The sequence below is a fragment of the Biomphalaria glabrata genome, chromosome 12, assembly GCF_947242115.1.
Source record: "Biomphalaria glabrata chromosome 12, xgBioGlab47.1, whole genome shotgun sequence".
Lineage (NCBI taxonomy): Eukaryota > Metazoa > Mollusca > Gastropoda > Planorbidae > Biomphalaria > Biomphalaria glabrata.
In genome coordinates this window covers 34202079-34227629 of record NC_074722.1, presented here as the reverse complement: position 1 = coordinate 34227629, position 25551 = coordinate 34202079, and the positions used below count along the sequence as shown (strand labels likewise).

Below are 25551 nucleotides of genomic sequence, written 5' to 3'. Positions count from 1 at the left end.
TTTTGAAACACTGTTTCAACTCAGAAAAAAAAAAAAAGACTAAAACAAACTAGTTTTAATAAACATTCATTATTTAAATTAGGATTCCAATAGTAAATATATTTGCAAAGAAAAAAAACAGGAAAATAAGTTTTAAGTTCTTTTTTTTATTACATTCTTAACTTCACCTGTACCCTGCTATGCCCTGACTGACAACTGGCTAATGAGGCAAACTTTTTTTTTAAGCTAGTGATGCGCCACAGACATAAGTTTGAGAAACATTGATTTATATTTGAATAGAAATTGTTACCCCTTGTTCTGTGTACAAAAATACAAGTTCACAAAACACATTAGTGAATGTTTTATGCAATAACAATTGAAAATTGTAATAATAAGGGTTTTCTAATCTTGACTAAGACTGCTTTATTGATCCTTATGGAAATTTGTTGTGATAACAAGGACTCTTTTCCCATATAAAGAAAATTAGAAACACACATAAGTAGAACAGACACAACATAAACAGTTCATTCAGCAACTATACACAGGCATCTTGATCTTCCAATATTTTTCCTAGACCTTTTTTTTTTCCATAAAGTTGATTTAAATGTGATTTTTGATGCCCCTTTTCATGATGTTTTCTTGGAGGCGCAACATCTAAAGCCCTTACAGATTTAAAAAAGACATTTTTGTTTACTTGTAAGCATCCAAAACGCAATTTATTTTTTTAAACATAAAAGGCACACATTAGGAAGACCAAGACCTTAACTAGATGTTTTTATCTATAAGAACAATTTGATCTGTAGGGGTATAAAGTGTCCCATAAGATATATAAAACTGAATAACTGTAAGCATCAAAATGTGCATACAAAAAGCATACTCCATTTTAAAAACATAATTGTATACTAAATAAAGATACCCATCATTCCCTATATGTACTTTATTATTACTTTTTGCTTGGATCGGTCTTATCTATGACAACAAATATTAACAACACTTGAAATAAATTTCTAAAACAATGTTTACTCTTGAAACCAAAATGTCTCACATACAAGTTTTTACAACAATGTTTACTCTTGAAACCAAAATGTCTCAAATACAATGAACTACAGTCCACACTCGCTGGCATGGACTGGTAATATATCCTGGGGATATCTCTCTAAGCAAATGGGACATTCAAGATAGTCAACTCTGTCATCAAGGAGAAATTCTTCATTGGTGAAACTATTGGCGTTCCTATATTCAGCTGAAGGTGGAGAGCAGAATACTTGGTGGGTGCCAATATCATGGCTGGGATACACAGCTTTATTAAAAATGAAAACAAAAATATATTTATGTTGTAAAATTTAAAATAATTTAGGAATTATTATTTTTTTTAATAAGTTACCGGTACCTAGAAATTAAACTAAATTTAAAAGGACATAAATCCAAAAAGCAATGGTATCCTTTTCAAATCTTGCATATCGAAAATCTCTTTTACCTAGTCCAAATAAGAATACTAAGGGCCTCAAAGGAGATTTTTTGGAAATTTCGAAATATCTTTTTCTTATTGATCTAGATTGAGCTTTAAAACGGCTCCAATTTCATTAAAATACTTGCAAGACATTTGTGTGCCTCTTTGAGTGTGGGTATCCAAAAGAATATTGTAATGACAACATAAGTATCATTTAGTATCTATCATCATGTGAAATAAATTGCCTTAAGGCACTCAGCAAGCAAAACTCAGCTCGAGTTGGGATTCAAATTGGAGCCCCTTTGATAGAATGATAGGAGGCTTAGTGGTTTGTGCCACCCAGCAACACATCTATTTCAATGATATTCTTTAAATTCAGGTTCAGACTTTTAAAAGACCATCAAACAGCATACTATATAGATCCTGGGTATAAACATACTCTATAGATCATGGGTATAAACATAACTACAGTTTTTTAACTTACCAAAACATTTATCACAGATTGTCGTGTCTGATTCTGAAATAACAGCACTTGACTTTCTAGAGGTAAAAAAACAAACATTACATCAATCTAAGATTACAAATAATTAAATACCATATTTACAAAGAACTGTGAGATAGGATTATGTAGTAGGAATTGGAATTAACTCTAAAGAGACCCAAGTATTGTTGATTTAAAAAAAAAAAAAAAAAAGAATTGAGTAAGCTTACAATATTAATCTTTATCAGATTTGTTTAGATGTACTTTGCACTCCATACCAGTTTTTTTCCATAAAACTAATATCTTATTACATCAACAAAAAAGTTTCAGACAACTGATATGATGAGTCAGAGTCCTCAGCTGTCTAGAGAATCTTTTTTTTTTGTACTCTTTAAGATATCATTTTGTGTTTTGCAATCCCACAAATCAGATGTTTCAGTCTACAAAAAACATTTTGTGACTCAATCACAGTTTAAGTGAATACGGTTTTTCTCATGTTTATGTCTGAGAAAACTTAATAACAGCATAAGAACTAGTTCAAATTTCATTCAAATTTTAAAATTAATATAACATTCTGGATATCCTAAGCCAGAACTAAAGATACCTTTGGAACATGCTTTAAACATACCTTTATTTTTTTTTAGTAAAGTTAGTTTCTATGTAAATCAAGTCAAAAAGTGCTATTTGTAATCAAATGCAAACTAAATTCTCAGTCATAAATTCTTAAAATCCATCTAAAAACTCTATTGAGACTTGTGACAGAGCAGGAGTTCTATCATATCGACTCTTATAAGTAAAAGTAAAGTTTCCCCTTTCAGACCTTGCCATCTATGGGGGCAGATGGTATTAAGGTTGGCCAAGGAATTTAGAGCAGGGTGTCAGGTGGCCAGCAAAACAACCAACCTCTTTTACTTTCTTCAACTAAAGTCAGGTACCCATTAGAGTTGGGTGGACTCAGGGGGGGCCCTAAAAATCCTGCAATTCAAAATCCCAGTCTTCACAGAGATTTGAATCCAGGACCCCAGGTTTGGAAGCCTAGGGCTTAACCACTCAGCCACCACGCCCCCAATCGACTCTTTTAGTGACTTCATAAGTATTAAAAGATGTTTGTTTTATAACTATTTTGGTGGCATAATGAGGCAATCAATGTTTTAACTGCCATCCATTAGATCTGAAAGATTGAGTGTAATTGGAAAACTAAAGGAGAAATGGTAATTTAAAAATTTAGCAAGGGGAATAATCTTTTACCTATTTTGTCCTTTCCCTTTCCTTGAACTCCAAGTTGACTTTATGTTTTGATTGGTTATTACACCTGACGTGTCAGCTATTTTTGACGTGCTCACCAATTTACTTTCATTTAATTTCAGCTGTCTCTGACTTGTCACAGCTCTGACACCCTTGAAGGTTTTGCCAAACGGCTTGTGTATATTGTCTGTAGATACATTGGTGGAACCATCCTTAACATCATTAGATTTTGTCTTCCCTCTACTGTTTCTCATCTTGCCGGAAACAGGGGGCATTTTAACACATTTGTTGGAACGCTTACGATGTTGCTTCACAGTTGTGTCTTCAACATGTGCTGGTTGATCATTATCATTATCACTAGAGCTTAAATATACAGTCTCAATAGTTCGATCACAGCTTTTATCCAGGTCGTCTTCAAACAATGAATTGTTAAAATTCAGGTTGAAATTTACATCTTCTTCTACATCACAAAATGAAGGGTTAGATTTATATAACTCATTTTTATGCTTGACTATTTTTTTAAACTTACTCTTGTTAATATCTAATGATTTACCAGAAGATGTATCAACAACACCCTCATCGTCGCCTGAAATAACCTCATTTATATCTGCATCACCTGACCGCCTTTTCTTTGTAGAGCTTGAAAACGAATCATTATATTTTTCAACGCAGCGTAACCTTTTATTATTTGGTGGGGTCTTGTGGGAATCCTTGAGTTCATTCTCACTGCCATGAGAAGCACTGGATTGTTTTAATCTCTGAGTTGATGGACTAGCAACATTCTTTCTCAGTGTTTGAAAGTTTTGTTTACAACGAGGGCTGTGACCAGGGTCATCCAACACTGGAGGCTTTGATTCATTTGCTGCATTCTCTTGGGGCTCAAATAAATCGCAAATAAAATTTTGGAACATTGCTGAAAAAATTTTCTTTTCTTCTGTAGTCAGTTTTCTGCGCTTCCTTTTTTCAAATTTATGCCGAAGATCTGAAGACAAAACAAAAGTTTCACAATTCAAGGCAATTTCTTAATTTATTCTCAACAAGTTGACATTCTAACATTTAGAATCATAAATCAAAGCAAGTATGACATTGTATACATATAAAGATTTCATTTCAAGATCAAATTCCCATACAAAGAACTTAATGACTAGGCAGAGATGAAGTCTTTATTTAACAACATGCACGGCTAGATTGACACATGGCTAACTATAGTCTTTGAAGGAACATCTGTAATTTATAAGATAAGATCAGCCAGGAAAATAGACTTGTAGAGCTTGCATAAGATATAATTTTTTTTTATTTTTAGATTTTTGGCACATTGGCACAATTTAGGTCATGTCGTACCCACAGTCAATCAAGGGTTACTTCTCCTATATAGGTCAAGTGCTAAGAGTCACACAACTGATGTATTGCAAATAAAATCAACTCACAACTCAAATAATAAAAATTTTAGTAATCTCATAAAAATATGTTGTAAATATATATATATATATATATATATATTATAAGTACTTTATCCGATCTCAACTCAAATTTTAACAGTCAGCCCCACCTCTTAGATAAAGCCCAGTATTTTTCCAGGATCAAGGCAATCAAACAGTGTTTTGAAGTTGTCTGTTCTAAAATGTTTCCCTCTAATATCCTGGTAGATGGAGCAATCAAGGAGGATATGCTCTATGATGTTTGCACAAGTGTCTAACTAACATGCACAACTATCAAATTACCTGCAATAGTTACTGTGTCTAAATCTTGATGTGAAATTCTTAAGGTGGAAAGAAAACTGCTGACATCAGTTTCAAACTGTAATTAACAACAACAAAATTTTTGTTAGCATCTTTCTTGTTTCTGTACTTTATTTGATTCTTAAAGTTACACCTTTATCTTAAATGCATCAAGGAGGAAAAGGTTATGAAAGCAGAACTAAAATTTATCCTTAAAAATGAAAAACTATAGAGCATGAGTAAATGCTTATCAAATTTTTTTTTAAATTATACAAAGTAGGCTTACTAACTGGCACTTCATTTTTCTTTGCCAGATGTGCTGAAAAAAGTCCCTTATTAGGTTGGGCCAAAGCTAATGGATGCTTAGGGCTACTCTCTGTGGCCTTCAAGACAAGTTTGGCCGTGCGGGACAGGGCATGTTCATGGTCGCTACCGTTTTCAGAACTTCCTGATATCTTCATCAAGCGTTGTTTAAGCATCTCTTTGGGATTTGGACTAGAACAAAATAAATATACATTTATATATAACAAGCAAATAAAATATGATGACCTTTCAATTCATGTCTACAGAAGGAACTAAATTAAAATAGCAATTTATAAGGAGACATTTACCTATCCATGTCAGAACCAGAACTTTCTTTGTTCCCACAAAGTTTTTTGAAGATACTGTCAATATCATGAGTTTTTTTAACCTCAGGTTGTACATCAGAACCCTTGTCATTGGTACATGGTTCCTCCTCTGGCAGATCTATACTCTTAATACGCACAAAAGACACTCCAAACTGCATGTCTTTTCTAAATGGCTGCCGACATATCAACTGCAGTCTGTCCCATTTTTGACAAATAATTTCTTTGGAAAAATCAGCTGGGGGGGAGGGATTCAGTGGTTAAATATTAATGCTAAAAACATTTGCCAAAATAATTGTACTAAGAATAATTTGCAATTATTTACCTTTAGTGCCACTGGTAGACATTTACTTTTAGTATAATTAGTAATTTATCTTGGTATATCTAATAAATATTTACCTTTAGTATACTTCTAAAGATAAACATCTAATTTATATGGATACTAATTTATTATATTAATAATTTCAAGAAAAACAATGTCTATTATTAAGTAGCCTGATAGGACCAGGGTATAAATTTCAACTAAGAACCAGAAATAACAGAATGAAACAATACATGTACCAGAAGCTAAAAATAGGGACTAATAAATTTTGCACTTGTGGAGTGTCACCAGAGAATGCTGACCATGTCCTTCAAAGGTGTATTATAATTCTCCATCAGGGGGCCAGAACAAGACACTTATCCCATAACATCACTAGAGAAGAAAAACTGTATGGAGATCAGTGTGATCTTGAAATTTCTGGGCAGTTCATGTCATCTATCTATTAGTCACCTGAACCCTCCAACATAATAATGAGAGCGTAGAAGAAGAAGGACATCTAGTATCACTAGTAACTTTGGATCTTATTTTTTGCCTTTAGTATTATTGGTACCTAGATACTTATTAGTATTATTATTATTTCTACTAATTAATTCAAATTAACAATTCTTAGCTTAGGACTATTTTGTCTCACTAATCCTTATAATTTATTAGATCTAGATCTAGTCTATATTTATTATTATATCCTTAGATTTTAGATCTAGTCATAGTCTGTCTAGTGTTAGACTTAGACTTTAATTAAGGCTTTAGATCTACTAATCATCTACTAATACTACTAATAATAACTAATAGTAATATTCTATGTAGTTAGTTATACACGTAGATATATTGATCTAGAATTAGATCTAGAATCTAGATCTAGTCTAGGTCCACATTTTGAATTTAATAAACCATTTGATTTGATTTAATTGTCATTGTAAACTAGCTTTCACTTTAGATTTAGACTTAACTTAGGCATTGTAAACCTTAAACTAGATTTAGACTAGACTCCTTTAAAAACTAAAATCAAGAACAGTCATCATGAAATTGCTCTGGCTATTTATCCTAATAATCACCAAATGCACACTAGCTGAACACAGAACTAGATCTACCTTTGTCAACACTAAACTTAAAAAGGAAACAACAGTCATAATCAATCATCACACTTTAGAACAATGCAACTTCAAAAATAACCTAACATACACATCTATAACATTAAAGAAGATTACCCATCACAAATGGAAGTTCTCAATCAGACACAGCAGAAATAAATACCTATCACTGTTAATATTAATGGCAGGAGATGTAGAGTCAAATCCAGGGCCTAGATCTAAAGATAGATGCAACATCTGCAAAAAAATATGCACCCTGAAACAGAAAGCCATTCAATGTGACACCTGCGATGAATGGTACCATGCATCATGTCTCCATATGAATACACCTGTGTATTATGCCTTAGGCAACAAAGACGCATCATGGCACTGTGTACCGTGTGGGTTACCTCAGTTTACATCAGGACTGTTTGATTCCTTTGATGCGGACACTTCTAACCCATACAACATCCTAAACACCATCCCGAACCAAACTCACCAACCACTAGCCAGATCCACTCCTGTTAAACCTAAATCTACTAAAATTAATACAACAGCCTCACTAAACAAACCTACTAAAGAAGTAATACCAAAATACCTTAAAACCTTAGTTATAAATTTTCAAAGCATTAGGAACAAAACAGCAGACTTAGAAATTTTATTAGCATGTGAGAAACCAGACATAATTGCAGGAACAGAAACTTGGCTGCATCCTGAAATTTATAATGCAGAAATTTTCAATAGTAATTATGAAATTTTTAGAAAAGATAGGGCTGATAATCATGGAGGAGTTCTTTTAGCAATAAAAAACACTCTTATAGCAGAAGAAATTACCTTACCTAACTCAAAAAATGTAGAATCAACATTTTGTAAAATTAATACCACCTCAACATCCCTAATAATAGGCAGCATTTACAGACCACCAAATTCTAGTTTAGAATACATGCAGGAACTATGTAATCAGATTACTACACTTAAAGAGACAAATAAAAATGCAGTTTTTTGGATTATGGGTGATTTCAACCTACCTGATATAAATTGGAAAACACTAACCATAGATAAACACCAAAACCTTAAGGACATAAATGAGCTTTTCATAGAAACTTTACACAACCTAAGTTTAGATCAAATCATTAAAAAGCCAACTAGATTAAACAACACATTAGATCTCTTCTTAACCAACAGACCTGGATTAGTAGTTGATTATGAAATTATCCCTGGTCTATCAGACCATGAGATCATAAAAATACACAGTCAGATAAAAGCAGTAGCCAATACAAAACCCAAAAGAAAAATCTTACTCTGGAATAAATGTAACCTAACACAACTACACCAAGCTGCACTAAACTTTCAACAAACATTCTTATTAGAAAAAGACATTAACCAACCAGTCGATGACCTCTGGAATTTCATTAAAAACCATCTTAAAAGCATAATAGAAAATCATATACCAACTAAATACACATCAAACAAAATAAATAAATGCTGGTTTAATAATAGACTAAAGAAGCTTTGTAAACAGAAGGAAAACCTCTATAGAAAATTTAAAGAAACTAATGCAGAAAGAGTTTACAAAAAGTATATAAAAATTAAACACTTAACCCAAAAAGTAAGCAGACAGCTGCAGAGTGAATACATAAACAATGTAATATCTAAAGATAACAACAAAAACCTATGGTCATACATTAAGTCTAAGAAAATGGAAACAACAGGCGTAGCGCCATTAAAAGATGAACATAACATAATACATAATGATAATGAAACTAAAGCAAACATTCTAAACAAATACTTTGCATCAGCATTCTCAGCCCCAGGAGACAAAGACATATTACTGAATTTGAACCAAGCAGACAACATAGAAGATATAGTAGTACAAGAAAATGGAATTCAAAAACTATTAGCCAACACCAAACCAAATAAAGCTTCTGGACCTGATGGTATTCCAGCTAGATTACTCAAAGAACTAAGTAATGAGCTAGCCCCAGTGTTCAAAATACTCTTTCAGGCTTCACTTAACCAGGGCAGAGTACCAAAGGACTGGAAAGAAGCTAATGTCACCCCCCTATTTAAAAAAGGAGAAAAATCTGACCCAGGGAACTACAGACCAGTATCACTTACCAGCATCACATGTAAAATCCTAGAACACATAATATGTAGCAACATCATAAACCACTTAGACAAACATAATGTCCTCACACCATACCAACATGGCTTTAGGAAATATAGATCATGTGAAACACAACTAATAGGACTAATTGATGATTTTTCAAAAGGTTTAGATAATAGTGAACAAATAGATGCTATCTTACTAGATTTTTCTAAGGCTTTTGACAAAGTTCACCACCATAGTTTGCTTAAAAAATTAAAATATTTCGGCATTAATGGTCCACTGCATCAGTGGATTAAAGACTTTCTGATAGGGAGAGAACAAACTGTAATAATAAATGGCTCTAAATCAACACCGATAACAGTAAACTCAGGTGTACCTCAAGGTACAGTCTTGGGTCCACTACTATTTTTAATTTACATAAATGATTTACCAAATTGCATTAGTTCAGGAACAAAAGTCAGATTATTTGCAGACGATTGCATAATATGTAGAACAATAAAAACAACACAAGACACAGATATTTTACAAAGAGAATTAGATGAATTACAGAAATGGGAATCAAATTGGAGCATGTCTTTCCACCCAGAAAAATGTCAGTTGTTAAGAGTAACAAAAAAACTAAAACAAATTAATTCCACTTATCTTATTCATGGCAAACCAGTATCACAGACTAAAAACGCAAAATACCTAGGTGTTATAATAAATGAAAAACTATCATGGAATCCACATATTGATGAAACTACAAAAAAATCAAACAAAGCATTAGGATTTATTAAAAGAAATTTCTATAAATCAAATAAGAACATAAAACTAAAATGTTACTTAACCTTGGTTAGGCCAATAATAGAATATGCATCCTCCGTTTGGGACCCCTCAACTCAAGAAAACATTAAGAAACTGGAACAGACACAAAATAGAGCAGTGAGATTCATAACAAACGAATATTCACATTTGACTAGAGTAACACCTTTAGTAAAATCACTAAATTTAGAAAGCCTTCAGGACAGAAGGCTCAAAGTAAAGTAGCAATCATACATAAAACACTGAACCATAATCTTCAAATACAAAAACAAAATTTAATAAAATACTCTGAAAGACACAAAGATAAAGGCACATTCCTCGTCCCATATGCTAGGACAAATTTGTACAAATACTCCTTCTTCCCTAGTGCTATTAGAGCATGGAATGGGTTGCCTGAGCTAGCCAGGAAAACCAGTGACTTGGCAGAATTTAAGTCATTGGTTAATATGCATGACTAAATGCATGACGCGTAGGACGTAATCATCTTCTTTTTTGAAGTAACGTCTGTATTATATAAGATAAGAAGATAAGATAAGATATTTAGCTTTAGGATTACTAGTAGATATTTAGCTTTAGGATTACTAGTAGATATTTAGCTTTAGGATTACTGGAAGATATTTAGCTTTAGGATTACTAGTAGATATTTAGCTTTAGGATTACTAGTAGATATTTATCTTTAGGATTACTAGTAGATATTTATCTTTAGGATTACTGGAAGATATTTAGCTTTAGGATTACTTGTATATATTTAGCTTTAGGATTACTAGTAGATATTTATCTTTAGGATTACTTGTAGATATTTAACTTTAGGATTACTAGTAGATATTTAGCTTTAGGATTACTAGTAGATATTTAGCTTTAGGATTACTAATAACGCTTCTTGATGAACACTTTAACTAAAGATGTCTGCATTCTATCATGAACATATTATGGTAAGACTGAACTACAAATAGCGATGTTATTGCAAATGCAGGTATGGACACTATAGAGGGACTGCTAATACTTCAACAGTTATGCTGGGCATGGCAGCAACCTGAAAGGTGGTCAGAGTAACAGTGATGCCCCCTGGAAGTATTTTAAAGACTAGATAAGGCACCAACTTGCTTTAACTGACATAGAAGAGAGTACTTGGCCGCAGGTGGCTTACGAACAATAAAGCTGAAGATTTCCTACAAAGGCTGCAGGTAACACACTCAAGTCCAAAAGAACAGACATAGGGGAGAAAAGAAAAGATAAAATGACCACTGGTAGACAATTGTTATGCCACTGGATGTGGCAAAATATGTTTGTCGCAGCTGGGACCGCATAGTCATGTGAAATACTGCACTCGTCATTAATCTTCCAACTTAAAGACAAGCCTTATTATTATTATTAGGACTCAAAGACAAGCCTTATTATTATTATTAGGACTCAAAGACAAGCCTTATTATTATTATTAGGACTCAAAGACAAGCCTTATTATTATTATTAGGACTTAAAGACAAGCTTTATTATTATTATTATTACTGATAACTATTTTCTTTAGTATTACTAGTAGATATTTACCTTTAGTAAACATCTTAGTGCAGCTTGTTGCTCTGTTGAGTAAACAATCCATTGGTGACATCAAGTTGATGCTTGGCACCAAAGGTTTGTATTCCATAGACTGAGGCCAGTCAGAGCATCCTACTCTTATTTCAAGACTGGCGCACCACTGAGTACCTGGAATAAAAATGATACTGTTAGCTGTCTGGTGTTGAAAAATAAATCCCACAAACAGAACTGGATTTAAGACTTGAAAAGGCCCTAAGCTGTGAGATTTGGGGTCCCTTTTAATCAACATAAACTATAAGGCAATTTATTCCTTAGCCTTTACCACAAAAATGTTTTGGGCTTAAGCTATAGCTTATGTTGCCTGTACGTAAATTTAACATAGCCCACCTATGTATCAGGTATTCTAGAAATAAAATCATACATTCACAGGACTCCTTAAGGTGATGGTGTGTAACTTTGTAGGTACTAATGTCCATAAAGTTCCCCTTTCAATCAGACCTTGCGATCTATGGGGCAGATGATGTTAAGGTCATCTGTTTCTTTGGCCAACGGTTAATGAGCAGGGTGTCATGTGGCCAACACAACAACCTTCTGAACCATAAAAAAAAAATTACCAATGTCAACGTAAGCAAGTTGAGACGCTCTATCTAACTGTAGGATGACTTCCAGTTTTCCACTCCTATCTTTTGGGTGAGACAGCCAACATTTGGTCCCATCACTGTCCATGAGATTGTTAGCTTTGTGATTGTCATCCTAAAATTAGAATTTTAAAAGAATATAAATAATATATAAGCTATGTCACATACTTCACATAGACCTAACTTTAAACTTATCTGATCATTATTCACTATGTGTATGTTTAAAAATTGTTTTCATTTTGTACTTATTTAAAATTTAACTTATTTATTTTATTATCATATTATTAATTATCATGACTTATATTTATATATTATAATATTATTATTAGTTATATTTATATTTTTAAGAAAAATTACCTGTACAAAAATGGACTAGATCTAAATTTTATCTTTTTTAAGTACGGTAGGTCTTGATCTATAACTAGATCTATAGGTATACCGATCTATAATCTACCCTATAATCTATATGATACATCTTTTTATACAACTAAACAATCTTGTATTCAGTGTTAAGATTACCTGAGAAGAAAATGAAACGATGTATTTAATATTTACAGGCGCCATTTTATGTGTTTATGTTTCCCGGGAGTAAAATAAAAAGTGTGAAAGTAAAGTGATTTGAAACAATTTTTATAGAGAAGTCAATATTTCGTGTAACCATGCAACATTTTATGGACGCAGACAAAACCTTATTCGACAGGAGTCTGGAGGAGGGGGGGGGGGGTCAAAAGTTACCTTCCTCTTTGGGTCTCAAGTGTTTTTCCCGAGACCTTTGTAAGAGTTCTCCAGCTGTATCTTCCAAAAACTAGATCTAATTGCTGCGATCTGTTTGCCTCTATCTTATCTTATCTTATATAATACAGACGTTACTTCAAAAAAGAAGATGATTACGTCCTACGCGTCATGCATTTAGTCATGCATATTAACCAATGACTTAAATTCTGCCTCTATAGTCTATTATGTCTGCCTATATGTCAGTGATTAGGCCCCCAAGAAATATCTAGTACTGACATAATATCTAAGTTTATTGGCGTATCAAGGTAGGCTATACGGTTTACCCGAGTTCAGGAATACGACGTAAGGTCCCCTAGTCATGTGTGTGTGTGTGTGAGAGAGAGAGAGAGAGAGAGAAGTACAACGTGTTTCTCAGGGGGTAAACGAAAGCAAAGTTTTCAAACCTCGGGTGATTGGTCAACCACGCAACTTGCTAGGATTCCGATTCACATACAGAATCTGCAGATATTCTAAGTGTAAATTGTTTGTCACTAGTTTATGAACCTGAAGAAACTGTAGCCCTACTAACTGAAGGTCCAATGAAAAAAAAATCGTTGGTAAATGTGCCTGTACATTCATTTTTTTTTTTTTTTTTTTGGTTAACTTTTAACATCTAGGCTACTTTAATATGAATATAATCAGAATTTCAAATTATTCAGCTTCATAGCTTTCTATTATACTCGATCTAGACTCTTCAGCCTTATTCACTACAAGGTGTTTCGCTTTAGCTTCTTCTTCTTTCTCTGCCTGTTTTTTTCTTTTCTCTTGTTGCACTGGACTAGGTCCTGTTCACAATAGAGAGGGTTCTGTGAAATTGAAGGTTGGGAACTGAGTCATATTGACTCATAAACTCTCTCCAGATTGTCAAGCATTTCATTCATCAGTGCTTCACATTTGAGACCAAAAGAAAATCCGCTGCAGAGGACAGACGCAGACGGCGAAAAGAAAATCTTAATCGACCACCGGCGGACAATGGTTATGCTTGCCCTGGATGTGGCAAAATATGTAGGTCACAGCTGGGGCTGCGTAGCCACGATTCCTAATTAATCTTCGGACTCGAAGACAAGCATTATTATTATTAACTATTGTATCTAGCTAAGATCTAAGCTGCAATTTCTATTTGGTTAAGCAGAAATAAAAGTGGGACACCTGACATGAGTCTACATCATCAGCTGTTCCTTGACTTGCGTCGTAGGTGTGTTGTGATGGGTCGGGTAACAAAATCCCTCAACTTTTCCCGGTCAGCGGCTGTCCATAGCAGAATATCAACGGTTAATATTCTTTCAAGTTGTCCAGCCAGCTTTTTTTTTTTTTTTGGATGACCCTTTCTCCGTGCTCCCTCCACTGTGGCTTGAAGGATGGAGTTTTAACCCTTAAAACGCGTGTGGTAGTTTAGCCTCTAAACATTAGAATTGTGTATGCACTCATTGTAAAACAGTTCAGCACTTTAAGGGTTAACTTTTATTTATTTCACTTTTTAAATTTATTGTACCTACCAAAACATGAACTAACAAGGTTACAAAAGACAGTTTGTGTGGAAACACAAACTCAAAATCGGCCCCCGAAGTGGTCCACCCAGGCAGGCTTCAATATTTTCAGAAAGAACATCCGAATGAAATTATATCAAAGACAAATGAGAGATAAGAATGGAGAAAGAAGGTTAACAGATCTTGTGTAGTGCCCCAACGGTCCCGCAAAGGATAGGTGAAAGTGAATGTAAAGTTAGATGTGAACCTGGCCTAACTAGTTCCCCTTTCAGTCCTTGTGGTCTATAGGGCAGATGATGTTCATCTGTTTTTGTGGCCTACGGTTAACGAGGGTGTCATGTAGCCAGCACAACGACCAACCGCCTTTACTTTTCCCCAACTAATTTCAGGTACCCATTATAGCTGGGTGGACTCACCCAAAGATTCCAAAGTTGACCACCGGTTCGGAAGCCAAGCGCTTTACCGCTCAGCCACCGCGCCTCCCCTGGCGTAACTGATGTCAAATAATTGATCTAATTTCTAAGACTCAATCTGTTATTCGAATCTTTTTTTTTCAAATTGATTTCGAACATTTTAATTGTCCAGCAGATATAATTGTATAATTTAAATTAATTCAGATTAATGAATAACGTATCGTTACAGCTTGTCTATGGTCTATTTGATTTGGAGTCATTCTCACACTTATATTTCGTAACTAGGGTTAGGATTTTAGTTATTCGGATCCTCAATAGAAAGAGTGGAAACTATTCCTGATTATAATAGAAAATTTTAGGAAAATGAAGTTTACAAGATTACTATTCGTTTTAAATTAGGTGTAACTTATAATGCATACTAATTAGCTTTTTCTCTTTAAAAAACTGCTTGCATAACAGATTTTAAAAATTAGATTTTTTGCTTTCAGGAAAAAAAAAAAGTAGCCGTTGCATCAGAACTTTAAATGGTCTAAAATATTGTGATGTCATATTTTCAATATCTTTTCTAGTTTACGAGATCTAAACGGGACGGACGGACAGACATTTCACACAAAACTAAAAGCGTCTTTTCCCCTTCCCCTTTCGGGGGCCGCTAAAAAACAATGAATTAATTATTGGTATTTATTTTTTGTTTCATATCAAATATGAGAAATAATTTATACATCATTGATGTAGTTTTAAAAGCTTTGATTAAAAAAAAATGTTTTTTTTTATTTTGCTTGTCATTAAACATTTTGATTGACGCCTACATTGGCTAATAAGAATGTTTGTTCCCATTGGTTTAAAAAAGGCATATTTTTAGTTGATAGAAATGAACAAAGTCAACAGGTTCAACCAACTACAGTTTGTTCTGACAAATGGTTCACAGACAATGGGTTAACCATCTTCTTTTTTGAAGTAACGTCTGTATTATATAAGATAACCATCACTTTGCTCACACAAAAAAAAAAAAGGTTCACACGTACCTAAGCCTATATCAACTATTGATACACTGCGCTTAAATTAATGATAAAACTTTTTTAACTTTCAAAATCCAAACAGATTTAAAAAAAAATACAAGTTTACAAGCCAGTAATGTTTCAACTAGAATTTTATTTCTTTCAATTCACAGAGAAACTAGTACATGTATTCAGAATTCTATTTCAGTTTTACTACATTCTGTAACCATGAAGTGCATTAAACTGTACAAAGACCAATTCACAACAATCATTGTTATTACTTTGTAGCACCTATTTGTGTAGATAAACCTTATAAGCTTATCAAGATAACAACAACAAAAAAATGAAATAAATATATTTACTTCTAAAGGCAATAAATTTAAAATATGCAAAACAAGCCATTGTAACACACAAAAAAAAAGGTGGATATTAAGATACAGAGCTTTTAGTTTTTAAGTCACAAATATTTCATCGCAAGTAGTTTAGAAAAAAACAACAAAAAACTAAATATCAACATAAAATGAATATCACATTATTTTTGTATTTATGACATACACTGATAAATAAAATAACTGGGAAGTCAAATTTGTAGGCAAATAATCAACACCAAAAAAAAGTTACAACTGAAAGAAATAAACAATTTCATAAAATGTGCACCAGTTTCTTTTTAAAAATACCAAAGTATTAGTATTGTTGAAGAACAACAAAAGATCATGTTGCTGTTTTTCTCATAATTGTAAAAGGGTTTAAAGAAGACAAGGACTTGAAAATTATTTCTTTATTTTTACCTAAGTATTTCTAAGGGCCAACAACAAGCCAATTATTATCAGTCATATGGTAGCATACAACAGAAGAGACTTTTAATGACAAAGTTGGGATGCAAAAAAAAATTGTGTGATTTTTCTAAAAAAGAAAAAAAAATAATTTGTGAACAACTGACTCCTAAATCCAAAACCAGCCTTTGTAAGTTGAAGGTGTGACATTGATCATTTAGGGTATTCACTGAAATAGTGAGCATCCATAGAGTAAGAGAACAAATGAAATGAAAACTAATTAATGTTTTGAAACAACTAAGACATTAGTAAAGGTGCTGCTTCTTCCCTTGTGTAATTAGAGCATGGAAGGGGTTGCCTGAATCAGCCAAGAAAACCAACAATTTAGCTGAGTTTTAAGTCTCTAATTAATATGCAGACTAGATTAACACATTGATACACATAGGACATAATTATCAATTATCTTTTCTTTTGAAGAAACATTTGTAATTTATAACATAAAGATAAGCAGAAAAAGAAAAAAAAATTCAATTATTTTTGTAAACATTTCCACTAAACTGACACATTCACCCCCTTCTTTTTTTTTTTTTTTTTACAACATGGAGATGAATTAAAAAAAAAAAGTAAAATAAATTAATTTAAACCATTTATCTCAAATGTTAAAATTTTTTTTTATGAATACAACCCAAAAAAAAAAAAAAATAGAAAAATAAAAAAAAAATCAGGTTTAACAACAAATCAATGTACCAGTATGTTTTTTTTTAACCACAGGATTAAAAAATATATATATGTAGGACAAACATTTTTTTGGGTGAGAACAATTAATTAATTACAACATAAAATTCTTTGTAAAAACTCAAATAGGCAACATTCACATTTTTGTTTTACCATGAACTGATGAAACTTTTTAAGCCAATAAGCTCAGTGAATGTTCAATAGCTTTAAAAAAACAAAAAAACAGAAAATCACAACTGAAAGACATACAAAAAAATTTGCTTCAAAACTAAATCCCATTTTCTACTAAAAAAAAAAAAAAAGCCAAAAAATTATATAATAACAGAACATTTAAACAATTTTTTTGTTGTTTATTGCAGCAGAAAGTAAACAAATAGGAAGCGTTCAGTGAGACAATCATTCTATGCGAATAGATACACACTCATATAAATACAGTTGAAGGCTAAGGTCGTGGATTCTTTGTAGAAGTATCCAACTCTTTGTGACCTGGTTGAACTGACTGACACCAGGCTCACCTTCTTAAGAAGGTATAAATCTGTCCTTAAGTGTTAGTCTATCTCAAGCCAATACAAAACATATCAGGTAATGTATCCTATTCTGACTAGATAAATACATGCCTTACTTAATGTAAATTGAACCATCACTTTACATCAGCATTTTTAGATTTGCCACTCCAAGCATCCAATAAATGTTGTCCATACATGTAGACGTCTAGATACAGACGTAAAGGCTTAGGAAGTGGAAGGTGCCAGACATTTTCAGCAACGGAGGTGTGGTCTGCTCTGAATAGGGCTTTCCTGATAGTCTGCCTGCACATGGCTTGCAGCCTTGTGCAATGAAACTCGCCCCTCTCCACTTTCTCTCTGATTCTCATCACGATGGCGGGTTCAAAGGTCTTCTCCATCTTCACATACTCTTCTGGCAGGACCTCCCTCCCCAAGAGAATCAGCAGAAAGAAATCAAAGTTGAGCTCCGCCTTATTCTGCAAGGGCCGCAAACCGCTGTTTGTCTTCACGTTGACGTTGAGGCCAAGGTCGTACAGGATTAAATACTTGTGGGAGTGCAGGAAGGGGCAGTGCATCAGTGTGTTCCCTGAGTAGGTGCGCATGAAAGGGTCAGCGCCTTTGCGCAGGAGGAGGTAAAAAAAGTCAAGGCGGTTCATCAAGAAACTCTGATACAACGGGGTGGAACCGGAATCGTTTCGTATATCAACCTGTATATTAGGCAAGCTGAGTACCAGTTGCACCATTTCATAAGCAGTTTTGGTATCATGGTGAGATATGAGTAGGCTGAGCACTGTGGATCCCCTATTGTCTTTGATGTTAGGGTCCAGCCCTTGATCGAGGAGGTATTCAAAGATGGAGAGGTCTGGGAAATAACACGCTAAATGTAGAAGTGTTCTGCCTTCGGTGTCAACTATCCTGTGCAGCCTCTCCCCCATCATGGGCAGCAGTTTCTTCAAAGTGTCCACACACCACTGGTCATATCTCTTAAAGTAAACGCTGTATTCCACTTCCAGCCCATACGGCCGTTTCATAAGGTCACGTATAGAAGACTCAGGGTCGGCCCCTTTCTCTATCAAATAATCCACAATTTTGGTAGAACGGCAGCGAATAGCCTTGAGGAGAATGCAAACACCAAAGGAAAGGGTAGAGTTGACATCCACACCTTGCTCTTCAATCAGTGTCGCCATCTTCCCCAACAAGTCTTCTTCTAAAGCCTGGGTTAAGCTGAAGATTATTTGAGAATTCTCTAGAGAAGAAAAAGACAGAAATAAAATGAAACAATCAAAATTAAAAAAAACAACAACTTTTTAGGACTTTGAAAAAAGTCAAAAGAGGTACAGTAGTTGTATGTTATCTAGTTTTAAATTGTACTCAAAGACATATAAGTGGATTCTAGACTTTCCTTATGAAAATGTGGGTTACTATGATATCTTTTGTTACAACAATGGCAATTAATGCTAGAAATAATCCTTTTCACCACCACTTCAGAGCACTAATATCTAATCCACTCTCACAATACTGAATATTGTTTGCCAAAATGCTTTCTTTAATTTAATGTTATGATCAAGCAAAAGAGCTCAGTGGATTTTTAGAATTTCCTAAAGCATAAAAAATGCTGTATTTAACATGATTATAGCTCTAGTTATGTGATGTCAAAAGCCACATTAAAAAAAAAATTATATATAGGGAGGTATTTAGTGAGACAAGCATTAGTTAAAGTGAAATAATAGCAAGGAGGGTGCTAAATAATAATGAAATACATGATAGTAACTATGCTTTTTCAATCATATAGGCTTGATAAATTAGTCATCTTTTTTTTTTTAGAAAGCTTATATCAATTAACTTTTCTGTCTGGTAAATAGTAAAAAGTTTGTAGTCAATCCAAGATCAAGCTGAAATTTTGCACAATATTTTCTTTAACCTGACAACACAAGAATTGAAAAAAAAAAAAATGAAGTTAACTATTGGCAATTAATTATTGTTTGATATCTTAAAAAGGGAAAGAAATTGTACTTGACTGAAGAAGTGGTATAATTTGAATTAGTCTTATTTTAAAGTAAGTTTGAAACAAATAATACATAACTATACAATCTTCAATGGTCATAAGTACCTCACTAGAGAGTGGTTAGTATGTCGGCATGAGCCATTTCAAATTCAGGTCCCTTTTTTTTTGTAAATGCTTTTAAAAAACCAATTACGATAACATTCACCCAGATATTCCTTTCTTTCTCCCCCCCCCTCCATTTTCCCACCTGCTCCAGACCAGATAAGTGATAGGATCATTGCGTATTGAGAAAACTAAAAGCATGAAATAGCACAAAACAAAAACAATTCGCACAGATGTATTGTTGTTGGTCTAGATCTATTAAAAATTTAATAACATGACTGATCCAAACTAATTGTAGCAACTAAACTTCATATAAGCTTTCTTTTTTTAAAAAGTATTTTTTAAGTTTTACTTGTTCACAAGTGGGAAGAACATCTTCCAGGCTTCTTGTTTTGAAATAATTTAAATAATTTAAATTTTGTTACTAAATAATCTATTTCCAAATAAAGTTTTTTAATGGGAAATGTTGCTGCTGTTACATCTATCACATGTCCATGTTTTCTTGATGAACACTGATTAAAGATATTGTCAATGTGTGAAGTGTTTAAGTCAACAGCTGAATATAAAAGCTAAAATTAAGAGTATCATTGTTATGCAGTGTAAGCACACAGTTTCTAGCAAAATTGTATAAAAAAGTTTGATAAGCAATGGTAAGGATGAAATAAAACAACTGAATGTTAGTTGAGCTAGGGCAGATAGAAGTTTATAGATATTTTATGGGACAATAAGAACAATAAAGGAGCTTTTCTAGACATGGCATAGGCTCATGCACTGGTCATTTTCTTCAAATCAGGCTGCTCCCTAATAATCTTAATATAATTATTTTTTTTGTAATTGAAATAATTGTAATTGTAATTGGACCGACATAGCAGATCATACGAGTGAAATAAAAGTGCGTAATATAGCATTTTTTCCCCTAATTCTATCACTAATAGTAAAGTTCCACTTTCAGACCTTGTGGTCTACAGGGTAGATGATGTACAGGTCATCTATTTCTGTGGCCTACGGTTAACAAGGGTGACATGTGGCCAGCACAACGACAAACCGCCTTTACTTTTCCCCAACTAATGTCAGGTAGCCATTAGAGCTGGGTGGGCTCGAAAATCCCGAAATAAAAAATCCCAGTCTTCACCAGGATTTGAACCCGGGACCCCTAGTTCAGAAGCCAAGCACTTTACCATTCAGCCACCACACCTCCTATCACTACTGCAATAAGCTTTAATACCTGATGGAAATTTAATTTAAAATTGTACATTTCATACTCCAATTAAAGGAAGTACTTTCATCAAATATTTGTAAATGTGATATGATGTGCAAAAGAAAATGATTTTGGTGTCTGACTTTTTAAAAATAGCTGACTTGACCTTATGATGCCAAAGGATAACACCAATGCTTATCTTCAGAATTATGCCAGGAGTTTTTATTACCTTTTTTTTTTCACACCCTTACAAATAAACATTCTGTTCAACAAATCTAATATAAGGAACTTTAACTTGAACATTTATGTTGAGCTTAAAATGATCAAACAAAATTGTTGTCTTAAATCTCGTGAGTACACCTTTCATTTAGTATCAGCTCGAAAGATAAATGTGTGTGAGTGAGGAGGGGGAAGGTAAGGTGAAATATAAAAACTGCTTAGCATTTTGTTTTGTCCTCCATTACCCACCCAGAAGAGTTCTTCCTCTAGAGATCACTATATTCTCCGCTGGCCTATCTTCTGAGAAGTAATCAAACAACTATACATACAACAGTTAGAACTGAGGTCTAACTCATACTTTAACTCAGCTCTTACTCATATTTTAACTCACAAACTCTTGTAACATTTCTTCACTCTTTTTACTCAATCTTTTTTTTTTAACCATGTTTTCAATAAACTAAAAAAAAACAAACAAAAAAACTAACAAAGTCGTAAGTTGTGAGTATATATTTTTATGCCATAAGTTCTAACTAAAACTAATATGCAGTTTATAGATGAAATACGATTAAACTTATCATGAATAGATTGTTTTAAGTAAAGTAAAGTTCCCCTTTCAGACAATGCAGTCTATAGGGCAGATGATGCAAAGGTCATATGTTTCTGTGGCCCACTGTTAATGAGGCCAGCATAACGAACAACGCCTTTACTTTCCCCCAACAAATGTCAGGTACCCATTTAGAGCTGGGCTCAGTGGCGCACTAAAAAATTAAAAATCCGAGTCTTCACCAGGATTCAAACTTGGTACCCCCAATTCGGAAGCCAAGTACTTTACCACTCAGAAGCGAATACAGTACTGGATTCTTTCTGAAATAAAAATGTGTTACCATCTTCAGACTCTTACTTCTTTCAACCCCAAGCCTACGTGTTCAAGACTACAGGTACCCATACTGCCATCCTTCAACAAAAAAGAAAATTGTTCATCAAGCATTCAACATCAGAAAACTTTTCACCTCTCGTAAACAAGCAAAATATAGTTTTCTGCTGTGACATAATTTCTTGAAAAGTTTTATTTAAAAAATCCTCCACAGTCTTACTTCTTTTAATCTATATCTGACCCTTTTTTTTTTTAAACAGAGATGTTGCAAAGGGTATCAAGGCATAAAAAGCTTTTTTTAATTTCACTTACTAGGAACATATAGGCTAGCAGCTTCCACAACAAAGAGCATTGAAAGTTATAGAAAAGAAAACAACACTGTTATACCTTCTATCGGTGATGACAGACCCACCTATAAAATCATCTGCTAATTAATTTTTTTAGTTCACTAATAGGAAAATCATTTTACACAACTTACAAAGACAAGTTCAATTTAGTAAACTTTATGGGTCCTAGGAATATATTATTGCTTTATAAGACTATCAATGATCTATGTGAACCCTGATAAAAACTTCATACCGTTGACATGAACGCTTCTTGTTATTTCTTGGACACATATTATGGGTGGAGGAAGAGGAGGTGGAGGAGGAGGCTGAGGCAGCTCCGAAGTTTCTTTACATATTTCCCGATCACACATCATGGAGTAGGCACTTGAGATACAATGGATGAAATCTGCTGAATGCAAGAAGGATTTAGGTAGTATCAAATGTACACATATTTGTACTCAAAAATTCAGATGCAGTATGTCAAAATAAAGGTTAAAGGCTAATAATGGATAATCCAGTATTAAATTTTATCTTATAAAATACAGACGTTACTTCAAAAAAGAAGTACATGCTACGCATTATGCATCTGGTTAACCAATGACCTAAATACTGCCAAGTTATTGGTTTTCCTGGTTTTCACATGAAATCATTAAGATGTTTTCAAACAATGCATAAATACGAACCCAAAAAAATTAAAATATTAACACAATTATTCTACAAAAAATTAGGTTACTGGGATAGTGACTTCTGCACCGACTTTTAGACTTATTTTATGTTTGCATGATTAGATGTGTGTTGAATGTTTGTGTTTTTTGTTTATTAATTTAATAAATTTCTAATACAGATTATATGACCTTTTGTAGTATAGTACAGGTTAGGATAGCCATTCTTGCCTAACTGAATCCTCTATAGTCTCTCTCTATAAATCTAGATCTATCTAGTAGGTCTAGATCTAAGCATTTAACTTCATTCAATGTAATAGCTCACTCCAAACATTTGCCCATTTATTCTCTATTAAAAAAACAACGAACGAACAAATATAATATAAGATCATTAACATTGATGTCCAAAACTGGCTGTCCGAAATAAATTTTGGTAAGAAAATCGTAATTTAATTCAGACACCTTATTAATTAATTTTTTTTATGGAATCAAACAACTTGGCTTATGAATCAAATAAATCAGCTCTGAAAACAGAATAAGTATTGCCGGGCTCATTTGTATAGACTTAGCCAATCAAAAAATATAGTCTTAACCCTAGGAAGAGGTAAAGTCATCTGGGTAACAAAGGAAAAAACAACAACATGACTAACAAATTTGAAATTCGTTTTTCTTACATAAAAAGACAGCTAAATGGAAGGAAATTGGGTCAGAATCATTGGAAAATGGACAAGGACATGATTATACAGCGTGCTAGTTTTAAAATATTATTAATAAATATTAAAACAATTATTTAATGACCACAAAAACAGAGAATGTCCGAATTCATGTTACGTCCGAATCAAATAAATTACTATATAGATCTATAATATAAGATAAGTAAGATAAGATTAAAAACCAGTCTAACTAAATTTTTAGCAAACAGTAATTTATATTACAGTCTTTAGTAGTACTATAATATGTCTAGTAGTAGTCGATCTAGTTACTAGTATCTAGTCTACAACTACAGTACAAGTACAGTTGTTTATGTTACACTAGTTACAGTAACATAAATTTAAACATTAGTGATTAGGTCATTAGTAACAATCATTATTAACAATGATCGTCGTTACAATGCCGAATCATGGCGAATGGCAAAGAATAGATCATAATAAAATACAGTACAGTAAATACTAGTGATAGGTCGATCTAGATTATCATTATTTATTTATTATTATTTTATCTAGATATAGATCTAAACTAGATAAAAAGCTGTAAGATTACATCCAGGATCCAATAGGGGCAATCCAGTTGATGTGTGCACTGCTAGACAACTGGATTCTTTATCTTTTTACTTTCACCTTCTGAACTTCATTTCCGACAAAACAAAAAAAGTTACCGGAAATTGGCGATGTAAGGATAGAAACTTAAAAATTGTGGAGTTTCCTTCTTACAACATAAAACTTGCTCTCTACAGTTTCTGACTAAGCATCCACGAAAGGATTAGATTCTAAATCTAGACTAGGACTAGAATATCTAGATGAGATATAAAAACTAAGAAAGGTCTAGATATCTATCCTATATCGTCGTCATATATATTTATCTAGAGTTAGAGACTAGAGTAGATGAACTAATACCAAAAAATAATAAAGTTTTAATTTTTATAAAGTAAATTTAAAGTTAAAATTAAAGTTTAAAGTTAAAGTATTGAATCATTGAATTGTTATTGATCTAGATCTAGAAAAAAATCTACTTAAAAAGTATTTAGAAATTTAGTTAGACTGTTTTAAATTTAATTTTATATATCTACTAATTTACTATTACTAGATCTATATATAAATTATATACATGAGTGTCATGACTATAAATAGTAGATCTATAATATTCTATTCTATAAAGTATAAGATTTATAAGTATAAATAAATTTATTTTATATAAGACTTTACTCACTACTCTTTAGTCTAGTCTATACTTATAGTGTTATAGTCTATAGGCAGTATACTATAGGTCATAGGAGATAGATCTATAATTATTTTTTTTTAATAGATATAATAATAAAAATAGTTTTATACTACAATAGATTAGAATGACTATTCTATAGAATCTAGTCTAATACTCTATAGACTAGAAGCCAGTGTCACTATTACTGAGTATCATCATTATCATTTTTCATACTAGATCTATCACTGACGTGTCACAGTATGTCACCATGTCAATATCATTAGTATCATGACTATGTGACATGTTTAATAACTTAAATTTTAAACTTATTTATATACTAGAGTAAAGTGCGAAATTCGATCGAATTAAGCCAGCTAGCAGCAATTTTCAGTTTTGGATTTTTATAGCGCCGTAACGGTCTGACCTGTGAAAAAACTGATGTTATCTCTGAATTCCTCGTCCTTTTATCTATAAAATAAGATCTGATTTAATGTATCACTAGGCTTAGTTAAAATTAAATATGAGGTCAAAGAGCAAAGAGGTGTAGGGTGGGTATCGCCAAGCGTACTTTTCCTCGATCTGTTTTCTCCCC

At 33.0% G+C, this 25551-nt stretch overlaps 3 protein-coding genes across 7 annotated transcripts in view; 1 reads left to right on the top strand and 2 right to left on the bottom strand.

Moving 5' to 3' along the window:
* Positions 1–979: 979 nt before the first annotated feature.
* Positions 980–12633, bottom strand: LOC106068386 (uncharacterized). The gene is made up of 9 exons (XM_013227729.2): positions 12490–12633; positions 11947–12085; positions 11345–11500; positions 5485–5737; positions 5164–5368; positions 4877–4952; positions 3159–4137; positions 1914–1969; positions 980–1279 (listed from the first exon to the last, which is right to left on the bottom strand). Exons 1-9 carry the CDS (start codon positions 12532–12534, stop codon positions 1083–1085), a joined length of 2106 nt encoding a protein of 701 aa, XP_013083183.2. The 5' UTR covers positions 12535–12633; the 3' UTR covers positions 980–1082.
* A 3143-nt stretch (positions 12634–15776) lies between these two features.
* LOC106068385 (poly [ADP-ribose] polymerase tankyrase-2-like) lies at positions 15777–24461 on the bottom strand. 4 transcript variants are annotated; one of them, XM_013227727.2, is made up of 4 exons: positions 24303–24461; positions 22634–22789; positions 21430–21480; positions 15777–18902 (listed from the first exon to the last, which is right to left on the bottom strand). In XM_013227727.2, exons 2-4 carry the CDS (start codon positions 22752–22754, stop codon positions 17791–17793), a joined length of 1284 nt encoding a protein of 427 aa, XP_013083181.2. In that variant the 5' UTR covers positions 22755–22789; positions 24303–24461; the 3' UTR covers positions 15777–17790. The 4 variants fall into 4 exon arrangements, with proteins under 4 accessions (XP_013083181.2, XP_055861425.1, XP_013083182.2 ...); XM_056005450.1 differs by having other exon boundaries at positions 21430–21477; XM_013227728.2 differs by having other exon boundaries at positions 22634–22786; positions 24303–24446.
* Positions 24442–25551, top strand: part of LOC106068384 (uncharacterized) — a 37811-nt gene continuing 36701 nt past the window's right edge. For both annotated transcript variants that reach the window (XM_013227726.2, XM_013227725.2), the window contains exon 1: positions 24442–24581. The gene's annotated coding sequence lies outside the window, so the exon portion shown is untranslated. The remainder of the gene's footprint in view (positions 24582–25551) is intronic.

Excerpts from the sequence above, each read along its gene's own strand:
- LOC106068386 (XM_013227729.2), bottom strand. The coding sequence starts at position 12,534 with ATGGCGCCTGTAAATATTAAATACATCGTTTCATTTTCTTCTCAG. Across the intron at positions 11,501-11,946 it reads ACTTGCTTACGTTGACATTG|GTACTCAGTGGTGCGCCAGT; the intron begins GTAATTTTTTTT and ends TTTTTATTCCAG. Across the intron at positions 4,138-4,876 it reads AGACACAGTAACTATTGCAG|ATCTTCGGCATAAATTTGAA; the intron begins GTAATTTGATAG and ends TTTTGTCTTCAG.
- LOC106068385 (XM_013227727.2), bottom strand. The coding sequence starts at position 22,754 with ATGATGTGTGATCGGGAAATATGTAAAGAAACTTCGGAGCTGCCTCAG. Across the intron at positions 21,481-22,633 it reads AAGAAGCGTTCATGTCAACG|AAGATAGGCCAGCGGAGAAT; the intron begins GTATGAAGTTTT and ends ATTACTTCTCAG. Across the intron at positions 18,903-21,429 it reads TAGAGGAAGAACTCTTCTGG|AGAATTCTCAAATAATCTTC; the intron begins GTGGGTAATGGA and ends TTTCTTCTCTAG.